At 49.7% G+C, this 16,814-nt stretch overlaps 1 protein-coding gene across 1 annotated transcript in view; it reads right to left on the bottom strand.

Annotated features, from left to right (window-relative positions):
• The window catches only part of NFATC2 (nuclear factor of activated T cells 2), a 93,160-nt gene extending 79,297 nt beyond the window's left edge, over positions 1–13,863 (bottom strand). The window contains exons 1-3 of the mRNA XM_037403013.1: positions 13,725–13,863; positions 4,370–5,396; positions 2,851–3,019 (exon numbers count right to left, since the gene is read on the bottom strand). Of these exons, the coding sequence (XP_037258910.1) occupies positions 2,851–3,019; positions 4,370–5,396; positions 13,725–13,863 (1,335 nt within the window). The remainder of the gene's footprint in view (positions 1–2,850; positions 3,020–4,369; positions 5,397–13,724) is intronic.
• Between the last annotated feature and the right edge of the window lie 2,951 nt (positions 13,864–16,814).

Here is a 16,814-nt window from a genome sequence, read left to right as displayed (position 1 = left end):
GGTCCTAGTGCTCCAGAAAAATCCCAAGGGTGGTGTGTTCATCTCTCGTTTGAGAAGCGCTGTGGGTCCCCAGCACCAGGTCTGCCGCCTGCAGCAGAGCCCCAGCCCTGTCACCCCTGGGCCAACCCTGCGGTCCCTGCTCTGGGGCTGCACACAGATAGAACCTGTTGAAAACAATTTAATTTCCTTGCAACCAGTTGCCTTTAACTCATGCAAACTTTCCTCAACAGTGCCTACCTTTTAAAAATCTCTCCTGTTTCATTTTCCCTGTTTCTGTACTGTTTGCATCTGACAAGAACACAAAAGTTAAAATTCACTAACGGGAGGGACAGGCGGGGGGGGAGGGTGGAAAGAAGAGACCTAAAAGCCAAATAACTTATGACATGAAAGCTTTGGATTTTACTATCCTTCCCAAATTTCAGATGTCATAAACCATACAGGTGCAACTACCTCATTGCTCGGCACCCATATGAACCTTGTTATGTTAAAGTGAACACAAATCCAACAAATACTTCCAGGTTTACAATAAACCTTCATAAGGAAACTGTCCATATTTTCCCCAGATGCAGGCACAGCTGTGCAGAGGCACATCTGCTCGGGAAACTAGTGTGGATCTTTGAATTTATAGTTTAAGATCCTTAAGCTTGACGGCAAATTATGATAAAACCAGGAATACCAGTTCCTGTCTCCAACAGAGAATATAAATCCCTCTTTGATTGGTATTGATTACAGGAAGGAAACAAAACACTTATATTTCCCCATGTCACAAGAAACTCCTTCATTGCAATAAACATCCGGTTGATAGGAATATCTCGGGAAGGTAAATGATATTATATTTGTAAGCAAACCAAGACAAGAGCAAGTGCTGATTGCCCGCATAGTCCATACATCCATGTACCTTCAAACGCACCACAGCAGGCTATAAGTTTGTCGGATTCATAAACTAAAAAGATTGCATATATTAAGGTATGTCAAACGTGACTGCTCTTTATTATTATCCTGCCCCCTTTACTCAAATATCCAGTCCATACATGTAAGCCCAGCTCAACCAAAGTAAACAGATTCATTGATTTAACAATTTATGGTTTGGTTTTAAAAGAGAGCGAGCCTGCAGGGGAATATCTAACATATGTTTGAAGTTAAGCACAAATCAACTCAGTGAAATTAGTATTGATCGCATGCTTAAAATTAAGCATAAACGTCAACATTTCCCTGGTTTACACTTGCCAGAGCAAGTCCTGTGACAGGCCTATCTGTAGGATGCACCCCAGCCTTGCTTAGCGCTGGCTGACCCATATAGTCGCCATACGTCATTACCAGCAGCATCGCCCCGTCGCCTTGCAACCCTGACCAAACGGCACTGCCTGGGACAGGGAAGGAAAGGAACGGAAGGACTGATGCGGCCCCACAGGGCTACAGTGCAGCTACTCAGCCGCTGGTTCACGTTACCCTTCGGGAGGTGAAGAAGAAAAGCCCTTCACCCTCCGCGACAGAGTAAGGGTTCAACTCATCCACCCCTCAGGTCAGCAAAGGGCCAGATTTTGTTACCTCCATCACTGTCAGCTTGGGTTTTGTTCACTGGTTTCAGCAGGGTGAAACCAGTCTCACAAGCATAGCTAGGACCAGAACTGGACTCTTTAGGGCAATAAAAATGATATCTCAAAAGAGATAAAATTTTTTTTCTGTAGTGACATCAGCCCAAATCACGAGGGAGCTCCTGCCTAAACTCGTTCGCCCCTTTTCTCTATATATTTACAGCTTCATAGACACCAAACATTTTCTTGAAAGCATCCCCACTGCTATGCAATTATCTTGCCCTGCTGTCTCCTTATCACATGGCTACTACAGCTAGTACAGGTTTCGTCTTGGTGGTGTATACCCAGGACAAAAAGGCAGCAGCGTTCCCACAGATGACAAGCAGAACTGCATGAGGTGTGACATGGCATCAGCAAGTTACGCATAAACCAGACACCAGGTTGAAATGGATGTACTGAGTGTTCGAATTACACACGGGTGAAATTCTCTGACCTAAATTTAAATGGGCTTAAAATTAGAAGTTCTACCATGTAACCAGAGGATGGGGTAAGGAAAAAAAAAAGGAAAATTGCTAAGGGAAAAGCAAAGGCATGACAGACATTTCTAGCAAAAGGCAGCTGTGAACTCTGGGGAAACCCCAGTTTAACATCCCTGCCTTCCCAATCCAACTCCAAGCAAGGTGAATGAAGGCTGCTTTGCCTTTCTTCAAGAGAATATACAGTTTGGCTGTACGAACCGGAGAGGAGCAGAGGTTAGACACAGCCAGAAACACGGGCAGCAACTCTGCCGCATGGTCTTGCTCTGCGGAGCGCAGGGAGCACAGCTCCGACCCTTCGTTCACTGCCCGCAGGACGCGGGGCTGCGGACCGAATGCCGTCTGCAAGTTATTTGAAATCTGCCTTTGGCAGGTCACTGCACTACACTGAGAGCCAGGCTTGACGCTTGCACATTCTGAACCTCACAAAACGCCCTAGTTTACACAGAAGAGTCTATTGCCAAGATAAAACGGGCTCAGCTGGAATTCAGGACAGCGGGGCATCTCGTGGCAGAGTTGGATGGCAGGAGGTTTAGCACAGAGCCCAGGAAAGGTGGCAAATGTTTTGCCTAATTTTCTGAGCTTTCACAAGCTAATCCAAACCAACCTTCCAAACATCTAGGACTTCACCACAGATCAACTTCAGGCACTTGACACACACCTACAAGCACACCCAGGTTCACATGGTCCTCCTCTTTCAGGGTCAGCCCCCAGCAAGACTTTCAGAAATGAACTCACCCCCCACCTTTCCCCTATGGACTCGTTCTCCAGTCCCTTACCTGGACGACTGGGTGGCCTCCGGTCGGCGCCTTGACGGCCCCTCGGCTCCCCTCCGTCTCGTAGTGTGCCCGGTGGTGGGGCTTCGGCTGCACCTCGATCCGCAGCTCGTAGGAGCCGGACTGGCTGGAGAGCGGCCACTCGAGGGGCGGGAGCGACTGGACCGGCAAACTGGACAGAGAGAGACCACACACACCAGCTGAACCTCTTGAGCACTTGATCTATCAACGCCCTGATCCGTTCTTCCCCCAAGCACCCCACCGGGGCTGCTCTCGCTGAAACATTTAGTTTCAGTGAGAGCTATCTATTTTCAACGAGAACATGCTCTCCTGCTCATATTTGGTTACAACTCTCCCAAAATTCAGGAGATGGGCCCATCTCCTTGTAGGAGAGAATAAAATGGAATATTTCTCTTTCTTAAACAGAAATATCTGTAGCAGTTACATTTTTTCAAAGAGCCCCCTCTTGTATCTAGCTTTTGCTTGATCACAGAACATACACTGTGGAATATGAACTCCTTTCACCATTACTTACCAGTTGTGTAAATGAACAATGTTTATTATTTCCATAAATATTAAAATGCACACGAACAAAATGCTAAATATCCTTACCTGATACTAGTATTCCTGTTACCAAAGCACACAAGGGTTTATAACATGAAATTAATACATTGAAACGTACAACTAGAGCTTGCACTGGATTTTGAACAACTCTTATTTTATTAGTACAAAGCGCTGCCAGGACCGATCTAATAAGCCAAGTCACAGCCCGCGTTCTTTCACTCGCAATTTGCATTTAGCAGGTTGGGAGCAGCGTGGGATAACGTCAGCATGGGGACAACCTTGCCGCCAAGCGGGATGGCAGGGCTGCCAGGCTGCCAGCAGTGACGGCAAGTGGAGTCCCACACTTGGCAGCCCCCACTCTGGCAGCCACGCACCGCCCGGGGTCCAGACCTGCGTGTCGCCCCTGCCAGACAATGGAGGGAGTTGATGAGGGTCACACCAACGACAGAGACTGGGGTTAAATGACAATTAACAAATTAACAGCCAACAGTAAGTCAATTGGAGTTGACTGAATGCTCAGTCTGACTTGGAGCAGCATGCTCTATTTTGAATCAGGAAATATTTAAAGTATTTTCATGCTTGATGGAAAATTGTAAGCCAGACGTCCTCTGAATTTAGAAAAGCAATCAATTTTCTTTAAAAGCAGCGGGACGAAGTAAGAGTACTCAGCCTTTGTCAAAGGCTGTCTGCAATCTGCTTTTTAGACAACTAATACGGAAATTTGAATTTGTCACATGCTGTGCTACCAATGAACCACTTAGATAATGTTTCTTTCAAACCCAGATGCCATCTCTCAGACTCACAATAGAGTGGGCTCCCATTAACCAGTGCTGTCCCTGAGCACTTAGCTCTGGTCTGCAGAAGGACCTGCCCAAGGAAACATTCCCTAAGGATCACCATGCACGACAGAGGACATCATGCCATGAGAAAACACACGACCGCAAGAAGCATTACATACCTGCAGATAGGTATTGCAGGCACCAGTTGCTTTGTCCAGGATGGAGGTACCAACAAAATTGACTCTGGGGCTGAGTTTCTCCTGTCCTCCTGCTCACAAGGCCCATGGAAGTCAACAGTCTGAAAGACGTGACATGGAATGCTGTTTTTGTGGGAAGGCATTGATGAAGGATCAGGGCTGGTTTTCCAAATTTTCGTGGGAACACCACAGGAAGGATCTGTAGGAAGGCTGTTCATAGCATCCATGGAAAGAGGAGCGCTGGGCAACTGCGTGTAAGTAACTGAAGAGTTGTCTTCTCTCAAGGGGATGCGAGGAGAGGATTGTGGAGAGGGGGTCCTTGACTGTCGTGGAGAAGTGGAAGGCAGCTGAGTACTGTAGAGCTCAGTGCAAGAGTACCTCCGTTTTGCACCTGGTGATGAAGACCTTGAGTTGGGACAGGGTGATGGTGAATGTCGTCCCAAGCAGGTTTCCTCCGTGATGCTTGTTCGTGGTGACATTATTGGAGAGGTTCTAGGAGAATAATGAGTATGGATGTTTTGAAACTGTGGACAAAGGTCATCACTAGGACCATTATTTGGTGAAACACATGGTGATGTGCAAGGAGATACATTTGTCTCTGAAATGAAACTTGCAGAGGAGCCGCTACTAGCTGGGCTCAAACACAGTGGTTCTCTGTAGCCCTCAAAGCCAGGGACAGGCAGGGTAACCCTTGGGCTAGTGGTAGCTGAGTTTGACTGATGTTCTACCAAAAGAACATCTGTGTCTCTGCTGCGGAAGGGACCCCCTGAATGAATCAGTTCATGATATGGAGTAATTTCAATCCTAGGGCTCGGAGCAGAGGCCCCTGCAGCGTTGGCAGGGTGTGTAGGTGTTGTCCCTATGCTATCTGGCTGTCCATATCTGCCCATGGGATCTGCAGAAAGGCTAGAAAAAGGCAGGGGGCATGGCTTGAGGCCACAGTCCAAGACATCATGAGCGTATGTAACTCCAGAGGGTGGGCTGTTGGTTTTATGTGGAGTCGGTTCTTCTGGAAAAAGAAGGGTCTCTTTAAGACTATAAATATTATTACAGAAGCTGAGCAATCATGGATTAAGAAAAAAATATGCATATTTATAAACTGGTTGTGATCTGATATTAGGTAAATATTTGTTTAATTCTTTTTAACTGCAATTAATGCTGGTGAAAAGTACTAGATTAACAGCCAGGGAAGCTCAAGTGCTCAGAGCAGATGCAGCATGGACAGAAGCGCTGCAAACACCTCCACACTGCCCGGCCGGGCTCCCGCTACCTGAGCCCTGAGCTAGCGGGATCACCTGGGAGGACTGGCAGCAGCCTCTCCATCCATTCCACGGCTGGCCTTCCAACCCTTTCTGCCAAATACACCCCTTAGCACCAACTGGGGTGTGCTGACTTTGGTCAGCTTTGGTCGACTAGGAGCTGGACTGAGACCATCACATCACAAAACCACTTCCAAATCAGTCTGTGTAACACCAAAAGCTTGCGGCACAGCTTCTGGTGAAGCCTTCTTACGCAGCAAAGCCCAGCCAGAAGAGGCTTCATGAAATCGAAGCTGAGTTCAAGCTTTTTAATTTAAAAGTCAGTTCTGTGTGATGATTTGTTTGGCTCCATATCATGTCAAAAAGTTTTGGTGACAGGTTTCACATGAGAAAGCACCAGATGATCAGAAAACACATGCACAGATATTTGGGGGGTGGGCAGACAGGATCCAGCCCCACGGCTACAGGCAATCAACTTTCCAATTTGAGCTCAAGGAATGTTTTGGCCAGAGAGGGATTATGAAATACACAATAACAGCCAAGTGCTCAGTGCAACCCTCTCTCTTGGTGCAAAAATTTTCAGAGATTTTCAATCTTGCAAACTATCCCCAGGACTAAAGAGTGTAGGGAGGCTTCTAGGCAGCACAGAATTCCCACCAGCATCACTGATCCCAGCTCTGATCTCATCCCACCAGATGTCTGATGTCAGCAGCACCTGAGAGAGCAGAGTCATGCCAGGTATCCCTGGGACAGACCCCTCTGTGTACATCAGCTCCTGCAGCTTCCCCAGCCTGGGAGCTGAGTAATACTAGTCATTACACAAAAGCATGCGAAGTACTATCAGGATTTTTTTATATGTTTTTAAAGATTTTAATATATCCAGCAGGAAATACCTGAAAAAGCTCCACAGACTGAGATTAACTCACACTATCTGCTCACCCCTGGGCACACATCAGTGTGTGTCACAGACTATTTCAATAACTGTTCCAGCATCTTCTCTAACTCCTACACTACATGAAGCAGCATTTCCCATGAGCAAATAAGATTGTACATAAAGCCAGGCAGGAGGTGACTGTGCTTTCTGCAAGAGCAGTGAAAGTTTGCAGTGAAACTTTGACACACAGAGAGATTGTGATTTAATTTCAGGGTGTTTCTGTTCATTTTCAGTTTTGAATGCTTCTTAGTGTGAAAGAAAAATCATCCACTGATTTTTTTACTACTACTGCTTGTGCTCAACGTTTTGCACAACCTGAGGAAAACACAAAAAGAAGAAATGCAGCAGGAACTGCTGAGCCTTCATGTTTAGCGGGAAACCCCCGATGGCCAACCAAACAAACCAACACACAGAATGTCTGTCTATTGGACGGGATGGGAGATGATGGGGAGAGTCCAGCTTGCAGATTTCTTAAGGTTCCCTCTGGCTTTTAATCCCAGCACACAGCTGTTTTGGGGATGGGAAAACAGCAACGAGTAACTGACTTTTGAGCCGAACATATTTTTAGCTGTTGATCTCAGATACCAGAGCTTTGGCAGTCACAGGAATAGTGTGTCATTCACATCACTCAAACTCTGACGCATCGAGCCTAGATATCGATGCTACGATTCACTTTGCATAAAACTCATCACTCCTTCGGGCTCAATAGAGCAACACACCCCTCCACAGTCACACAAAACAGCACTCCCACCGCTTTCAGAAGAATCACTCAGATTTAAGCTGATGCAAGGGAGTAAAATCAGCAAAATCAGCAGCAAGCAGAGCGAGGCGCCACGCCAGGATTTGAGGCAGGATCTGTACAGCGACGGGCAATCGCAGAAAAGCTCCCCAGGCTGAACAGCTTCGCATCAAGGAACAGGTGACCATTTCAGCTCCCCACCCAACACACCTACAGTAAAAGTTGCCCCCACCGTAACACGTTCAACCACGCTGTCTGTGCCAGATACACAGACAACAGGTAAAGAATTAAAACTCCTCCCAACACATTGAGCAGCAAAGCTAGTGTGCGCAGGTTTGTGTTAAGGGGCATGGGAAAAGCAAACTTATTTATACGTGCACATGTAATCTCTAAATTCTTCTGAATAACAAACACACCACCACCACCACCACTTTCTGCCCATTAAAACCTGGGCATTAGATAACCTAAATTTTCTTTGCTTTTCCCTGAAATACTGTGTTTGAATGAGCACTTTCATCCTTGGCATCCACCCCCCAGGAGGATCCACGTTCCAGATATTAATAACAACATTTACGCACAACAACAAGCTGCGACGTGCCCTGCCTTTGTACAGCGCTCTCGCAGACTCTCCTCTGCGGCGCTTTGTGGGTCCTGCAAACCCGGATTGCTCACAGCAGCCAGGCGGGCACCCTTTGCCAAGCAGACAACACCCACAGCCTGCCGTAGAGCAAAAATATTTAGTTTCCCCCCACCACGGCAAATTATCAATAAAGGAGGCAGCAGCACAGGAGTGTGGGCAAGACTGCAGACAAGAAAACCTCGGCTCGTTTGAAGAGTTCCCGGGGAATCGTGCCAGGCAGGGATGCCCAGAGGCTGAGGCTGCGTCTCGGGCAGGGGAGAGGCTGCCAGCCCTGACTCATCGGCACGGCTTCGTCAGGACCCGGGGCTTGGGGGGTTTGGGGAGATCTCCTGACCAAATCCCAGCCCTGCATAACTCCAGAGGTACAATGAAATTACTGTCCCGTGTGCTATTGCTCACGCCTGTGATGTCAGGGCCTGTCCCCATGGAAAAGCTGGTGATGCTACAATGCCAGGCTCTGACCAAGGGGAGGGAAAAGGGGCAGCTGGGTGAAGCAGCAAGTGCTGCTCTCCAGAAATAAATGGCTCTTCCATCGAAATCAGGAGAAATTCTGCTTTTCGCTTCAGTAGAGGGGACAGGCTGGCCCGCTCCTGGCCAACTTGGCTAAGGCAGGGTTTGGAATCTGCTTGAGGAAGGGGCAGACCAGAGCCAACTTCCCAGCTTCCCCAGGCGAGCACCACGGGAGTTTGGTTTTGTAAACAATGTCAAGCTCCTGCCTTTGAGAGGGGGTGGGACGGGAAGAGGGTGCTCCCCAGCAGCCTGGCTCCTTTCTCTCTGCATTTGCAGATACAGTGGGAACGTGGAGCAGCCCAGGGCACAGGAACGGCTCCGGGCAGATGGCCCCAGCGATACCCACGCTTCTCCCTGAGCTGCCAAGGTGAGCTTGGTTAGGGCAGCAGGAGCTGAGGACAGCAAACCTCACACTGCTGCCCTCCGCCACACTGGGGGGATGGCAGGGAGCAGCTCAGCTGCCCACCAGCTGGGCTCCCCAAGGAGGTGAGAGCCCATTGCACCCCCTTACAAGAAAACAATTGTGTGACAGATCAGCCTAGCAAAAGTGTTTTCCAAGAACTGAAGCAGCTGTGAAACCTTTGTGTAGAAGTCCCAGAGGTGTAGCTTTGCAGCCACAGTTGTGCCACCTTGAAGGGTTCATCTATTCCATTGCATCCCAGAACGCAGTCTGAATACTCCTGCAAAGGCCTGTCCTCTCCACCGCTTTGCTGATGGACATCTCAGCGAGCAGCACAGCTTCAGCTCAGCAGCTTCAGCACAGCTCCTCCGACACCCCTCTGCATGGGCAGCTACAGAGCTTCCCCACCCCCCTTCGCTCCAGCATTTCCCAGCCTGAGGTTTCACTGCTGGATCATCCCTGATTCAGCACCAAAAGACCCTTCTCGTTTGACAAGGGGTTAAAAGAAAGCGAGCTTCACCCCCAGACAACACTAGCACCTTCTCACATTCTTCATCAGCTTTACCGTTGGCAAACAGCCTATTCCCCTGCATCACCCAAGTCCCCCGAGTAGGGACTCCTACCCTTGAGCCCCCTAGGACACCCTCCCCCAAGCTGCCAGCTCTTATTCCCCCCTTTCCCCCATCGCCTTTACCCAGTCACTAGTTCACAAGAACATCTCCTCTCCTCCCACCACAGGGAATGTGACAGCAGGGCTCTGCAAGCCACCGTCCTGCAGCCAGCAAAGCAGCCCTGCTGCCAGGCTGAGGGGGCTGCAGGTGGCCCCAGTAGCCATCTGGTGCTGGCCAGCCTCCCCGGGCGGGTGCCCCCAGGACTGCCCTTCATACCGAGGAGCCAGGAGAGTGAAAACACAGGTGAAAAAGATCAAGGGATTTAAGTTTCAAAGGACTTCACCCTTGAATTAAAAAAACTCCTTTTCACACACCTCTGAACAGCAGAAAGGAAAACCCACACCAGGTCCTGCTGGGCTCCAGAGCGTTCCCAAGCCGGACGGGACGCACGCCAGTGTGCGCACACAGGGCTTTGCACGGGCCCACCCTCCGCTGTTTTTTCAACAAGGCAGTAACTTCAAAGCCATGCAGTCAGCCAAATGTGACCTTGCCAATTAGCATGAAATTAGGGAATAACAAATCACCCCAGCAACGGCATTCCGCGATGGGTTTATAAAAACCATCATCTAGGGAAAGCTAAAGATAGCTGCATGTGGGACGAGGGAGGGCAGGGGGAGAAGTTTCGTTTTGACCTCACATCCGTTTGCTGCAACACAGCTCCTGGGATTTAAAGAGTTCCTTATTTGCATCAGTCAAAAAAAATTTAATTCATTTGCTTATTGTCATTTGAAGGGACCAGTCCCGAGTTTTTTTGCATTTTTCAAGAGCCAAGTCGCCTGTTATTTACACTGGCTGCTTGGAAGCTCAAAGTGAAAGCTCGTTTCCTGAGTGTAATCAGGCATTCTCTGTGACATGTGCATGGTTGTTTCTCTACTGCAGGGCTGCTGCTGAACACTGCCTCCTGTGTCACTGAGCCACTCACCAGGACTGAACTGCAAGCATCTTTTTTTTTTTTTTTTGGCCTGTTAATAGCTTTGCACTGGGGAGAAAAAAAAAGGAACAAGGCAAATTATACAGGGCTTGACACCTACAAGACGTGGCAATGTCCCTGGGAGCCTTTCTACACACAAGCAAGCATTCAGAGGAATATTAATATTTATGGATGCTCCCTGCTTCCTCTCACTGTATTACACATACACAGACCGTGTAGATTTGTATCACCAGATGCAACGCAAGAACTTGCTGAGGTGCAGCAAAGGCTTGAGTCTATGAGAAAATACTCCTTCCCATTTGCATTCTCACCTACTATCTTAGGGCAAGATTTTGCCTTGAATCTTACTTAAAGATGGGTTTTGTCTGGATTTTAAGTTTCAAAACATCCCTTGGAGGGCAAGGGTTCACCTCAAATATCCAAACTTACACGGCAGCCTTACCCATCAGCAGATCATCACCCACTGAACACAGAACAAAAATACATGAAGTGAGCTGCTGAAGCAGAGCAGTTGTCTGGTTTTTCAGTATTTTGCCTGTCATAGTGGCCAACGAGAGGTATGATGAAATAATACACAAAGCAGTTACCAGAACTTACTCATCTGGGAGACCTATTTGTAGGAGCTAGCTCAAACGCTCATTAACTTTCTGTCAGTCTTCTCCCCTGAGAGACAAGGATATTCAGCACTGTCAAGTTCAAAATAAACTAAAACTTGGGATACCACTAGCAATACCTCCACATGTATCTCCGAGGGAATGCACCTAACACTTTTTTTTAAAAAAAGGAGACAGAAAACATCTTCAATGCCCGAGTGAAATGAAAATTTCAACCTACCAGCCAGGACACCTGCTTTGCCCAAACTTCCTCAAGCCTGTTCACCTGGGCACACCTCTGAGTTCAGTCTGCAGAAGGCAGGTGTTTCTGGTTTGTAAATGCTGAGAAGATAGCTAAATGAACTCTGACTAGTAGGGGTAAAAGATACATGGTAATACAGCACTCTTGCTTTTGAAAATGGTTGGCTTAGAGAGGAATATCTAATATTACAATATTGACCACAGGATTTTTATTTACCCTTTTTTCCCCTTTGCTTTTATAGCAGCTCATGTTCCTGTTGTGACAGGCACACACACAAGCACTACTGGATGCTAGCTGCTTTCAGTAAGGATATTTCTGGCATTTCCATGGCAACAAGTTGTGATATAGATCCTACTTCTAAAACACAAGCTTAGGTGGATACCATCAAATCCCAACCTTGTATAAAACTGTTTCTCAGAAATAAACTTTCATCCCAATCCAGTCCTAGAGCCCCAAAATTGCGTTTTTTTCCCTAAAATAATATTTTTTTTAATATTATAAATATTTAAATAAATATTTAAATAAATATTTTTTAAAAAATCCCTTACACCATGTTTACAGAGATTTGTTATTATAGGATGTCGTCAGTGGTGGGTGGAGCAGGCCAGACTCTGAAGACACCAGAGCCTCTTTCAAATGGGCTTTGAATGTAGGAACCAGGCTGAAGTGCTGGGATCCACAGACACCCCTATGGTTTTGGTTCCATTTCGAATCCTCCACCGATAAGGACTTGTTTTCCCAACTGCGGTTCAGACAAGGCCAGAATCGCACACGAACAACGAGCATCATTTACCACCGGCATGTGGATAAAGCTCTTGCTCGAAATTTGAACATTTTCTGTTCTTGTGTAAACATGCTTTAATCTTTTGTACATTAAAGGTCACGGATGTATACCGGATTGCTTACAGACTCTAACTGGTGCCTTTTCAAAGCGAGGGAGAATGTTCTCCAGATTACAATGCTAGTATATATGGTTGTGATTTTTTTTTATGCTAATGATTTCCATCTTTGGAACAAACAAAATTACTACTAATTATGGTTTCCAGTCATTCAAATGTGGAGAAAGCAGGCTCAAGAAGGAAGTTATTTCTACTGCAAGCATACACTGCTCTGCATTTATGTGGTTTGAAGATTAAACTTTCTACCCCCCACCTACCTACTATTATATTCTGTGGAACTTCCCACCTCAGGCTTCACAGCAGTACTCTCTACTATAAAGATGTGAAAAAACTGAGCATCTGAAGCTTTCACGGAGATTTAATGTATTTTCATTAAAATCACTGACCTCTCCGCATCGTGGACTTATTTTAGCACAGTTTGATCTATCTTAAACCTTGAAAGAAAACTCAGCTTTGTACATTTGATGACATGAACCATCCTCACTCAGCTTTGACGCTGGTGCCCATCTGTATGTTCAAAAAAGTACACAAAGAATAAATCTCAGTAACTCTCCATATCACTAATGATACCACAATTCATGCCCAGCGGGTGGTCTCCTGCACCATCCCCTAGGACCACAGTGCCTCTTTCATCAGACACCCTAAAGAAATGCCACCTCTCAGCCCGCAGAACCAAAACAAATGTATCTCAGAAACAATGCCCCAGCAATCCTTCCCACTGAGTCCTCTCTTGGCTTTACCTGGTTTACACAAATCTGTATTTTATGGGATAGGAAGTACTGCTTTTTAGTGCCATCAACAGAAATATCATTTCGAAAGTCCGGGAACACTTGTCACAGTGTTTGTAGCATCACAGGCTTGCATGAACTCTGACCAGCAGGAGAAAGGTCTGCAAACCTTTCCTGTTTTTCTTTTAACTTAAGCTTATGGCGTTTGGACCCAGACTGGAAACTGGATCTCCCCAGCTCCTCACCATCCAAGCAGGATGGTGAGACTCATGGCAGGATGCCCTCGGGGCTCCCGGCGCGGTGCCCAGGGTGCCTGGGGGAGCCCCCAGAACCGGCTCCACCGTGCCCGTGCCGCCCCGACGCCGCCAGCCGAGCTCCGCCGCTCACGGCCGCGCTCCCGCACCAGGGTGCGCAGCCCTGCCGTTAACGGGAAGGTCCCACGGCCGCTGTCTGACACGCCACCACCAGACGGGACCGAGCCACTCGCTGCAGTGACACCGGCCGCTGGCCAGGGCGGCCCCGCCGAGCCCGGCTCCCATCGCCGCACCGGCGTCGGGCGGCCGGAGCGGGCCCCCCGCGGGGCTGGCGGCGGGGAAGGGGAGGCGGGGGGCAGGGGTCCGGCGGCACCCCGGCTCCCCCCTGCCCTGCCAGGGGCTGCCGGAGGGTGCGGGCAGCGCTCGGCCCGACCCCCGCAACCGCTCGCTCCGGCAGAGGCGGCCCCTCCGCCCCGTCGGGGCGCGGCAGCGGCTCCTGCGGCGGCTCCTCACCAACCTTCAATCGGCTTCAGGTAGTCGTAGTCGAAGAGGATGGAGAAGTCAAACTCCTCCTGCGGGCTGCCCTCCCGGGCCGGGCCGGGGCCGGGGCCCCCCTCCTGCGGGTCGGGCTCCGGAGCCGGGGCGGCGGCGCTCATCGCGGCAGCGGCGGGGCGGGCGGCGAGGGCAGGGGGGCGCGGGGGGCTCGCCGGCCGCCGAGAGGAGACGGAGTGCGCCTGCCGCCGCGAAACCCGTCGGGATCCTTCCGAATGCAAGTGGAGAGGAGTTAGAGGGGAGAAGGAAGGGGGAAAAAAAAAAAAAGAGGGGAGAAGGGGGGAAACAAGCCAGAGGCTGGTGCGGGGGTCGCTGGGGCGGGCGCAGCTCCCCCGACGGCGGGTGCGGCGGGGAGCCCCGGCGGCGGCACAGGCGGGGGGTTGGCGCAACCGACGGTGGCGGCTTCCTGCTGCCGAGCAGCCACCTGCCGCCGGGGCCGCCCCCGCGGGGAGGAGCCCGGCCCGGCCGCACCGCACCGGCCCCGCGGCGGGACCGCGGCCCCGCGGGAGGGGGGGGCCCCGGGGAGGCCGTCCGGGGCGGGCCGGGACAGCGGAGCGGAGGGTCTGGGAGGTGGGCAAGCCGGGTAGTGGGCTTGCACAGGGGTGGGAGCCTGCGGCAGCCCCGTTCAGCCCCCCTTCGGTGTGCTGCCTCTGCCCTGTTACCCCAGACTGAGCACAGCTGGCGGGCTTGCACGCAGCCACCTCCTCCCCAGCTGTCAGGCCCCTTTCTGGTGAGGTTTCCAGGGTCTCCAGCACCTCCAGGCAGCCCAGGTGTTGCCATTGCCTCCTCCAGGCTTCACACGTCCCACACCACCTGCTCCTGCCTCCCATCACAGGCAAGTTTCTGGGTGCATCTCGTTCAGCAATCACAGGCTAATCTCTCCTAACTGGAGCACCTTGAGAAACATAAAGGCCATGATGCACAAGGCCTCTCTTCTCCTCCTGCTTTGCTCACAAACAGCGTTTCACAGAAGGGGCCCTTGCCGCCTTCCCTGCTGACCACACTGCCGGTGCTGCCAGCTTCCCCAGTACCTGAACCGCCCTCACCACATTGGCTCTATTCATCAGCATCTTCCCCAGGCCCTTCACAGGGTGCTGGTCACTGCCTCCTGACAGCCTTCTGCCTCCCCGCCCCCGACAGCAGCTGCAACCAGCAATGACTTCACTCATGGGTAGCTGGAGGTCCTAAATTTGTGTGTTTAGAGCACCTGTGGTCAGAAGACTCTGTTCCCTTGCTTACCTGTTTGTGTGGTCCCTTTTATTAGTGTACAGATGGCTGTCACCAGGTCTAAGTTTGAAAAATGCTCTTAGTCTGCAGACAGGGAAGGGAGGCAAAGGGCAGAGGGACCAAGATCATTAAAAAAATATTTTGGTGTTTACTTCAACTTGTTTTTATTTGCTAAGCCTGTTAGCACGACAGCATTAACTACATTACAGCTCTGACCCTAAGTTACTTGCCTGAGGCCACAGAAAGTCTGTTCCATAGCACATATAACCAGAACCTCTGCGTTCATGCTTACACCCCATCACCTTTATCATTCATGCGGCCAAGCAGTGACAAATCACCCTCTCATCACACCCTTTTGCTCTATCCTTTGCCAGTCCCAGAGTGCAAGAGCCTGGACTTTTCCTATGCTTTGAAATCAGTTTCTATGCTGAGCTGCTGAAGTGGCTCCTGGCAGCGAGCCCTGTGCTGGCCGGGCATCCCGCAGCAGCTCTGGGGCAAAAAAACCACGCAGCGTGTTTGGGTGTGGAAGGGGAGCACGGGGAATAGCACACGCCACTGGTGCAGTTGCGGCAAGGCAGGTGGGGAACAATCAGGCTGGAATTAGGTCGTTATAACATTGAATTTGTTACTGAAAAGTGCCAAGGGACAGGGAAACCTGACTTCCAGAAAGGGCGGGTGACCCCGCAGGCGGCATGTGCCAGGGTTTTTACTGAGGTATTTACAGAAGGAGAGGGTGAGCTGGAAATACTGGGAATCCTACTGGTCTATTCACTCTATAAGTTTCCCATTGAAATGCAGTTTAAATGGAGAGGGGAAAACCCATCATTCCGTATTCAGAGCCGCTAGATTAATGAGTGATTTCACTGCAATCAATGCCATACTTTAACTCAGCAGAGACTAAAAGGACTATTTTTTCTCACTGATGCAAAATATACATAGTAACGCAATAGCTTCCTTGGACCAAACGATTTGAACTTTCTCCTGCACATGCTGCCAAAACAACCAGGAATGGCACTGTGCTGGGTTTCCACGTGGTCAGCACACAGCCCTGTGTGCACGTGCACACACGCGTGTGAGCGGCGTGAAAAGGTCAGAGGCTGTGACCGTCTCCTCTCGTGCAGCACGGTGCTGCTCCCTGACCCAGCGTGGCTCCTTGCTCGGGGCAGGGACTGCTGAAGCCTATTTTGGAAAGGATCCCGTGCTCGCTCTGTGGTTGAGCTGGAGACCACAGTTCAAGCCTACCTCATCTGCTGCAGCGGTTCTTAATACTACACAAGGCTCTTGCTCTCTGTAGTTTTGTAGTGTCTGGTTCAGCCAGAAACAGGGCCCTGCTGCCACCGGGCACGGACTGGGGAGCCAGAGCAGCCGGTGATTAGTGGTCTTGGCTACCAGCACTCAGAAATGAGGCCACCCCCGAAAGCTGCAGATGGGGTTGAGCTCTTACCCTCAGGAACGCGAGTGGGCAACAGAGGCTGCTGGCCCCTTGGGGAACACACGCTGCTCTGTCTGAGGGCTTGATTTGCTCTGAATTGTTTAAACGTGAAGAAAACATACACTAAATAAGCCTATTTATAGATCTGTTCTAAAATTATGCTTACCGTTTGCTGGAGCGCTAGCTTTTATCATTGGCCCTTCTATTTAAAATTCATTAGAAAAACCAAATATACTTGCTGATCTTGGCATAGCACTAAAGAGAACTGTCATCCTTGCAGCTAACACCACATGGAGCACGATTGGATAGTATCATTTGTATTAGCCACAGAAAGAAAAGACATGAACAATAACATTGGCCTTTTAAAGTAAGATATGGGTGATTGGCAGGAGAGCG

Source organism: Falco rusticolus, chromosome 10 (genome assembly GCF_015220075.1).
Source record: "Falco rusticolus isolate bFalRus1 chromosome 10, bFalRus1.pri, whole genome shotgun sequence".
Classification (NCBI taxonomy): domain Eukaryota; kingdom Metazoa; phylum Chordata; class Aves; order Falconiformes; family Falconidae; genus Falco; species Falco rusticolus.
The sequence above is the reverse complement of the archived record's forward strand: the minus strand, read 5'-3'. Positions and strand labels throughout refer to the sequence as shown.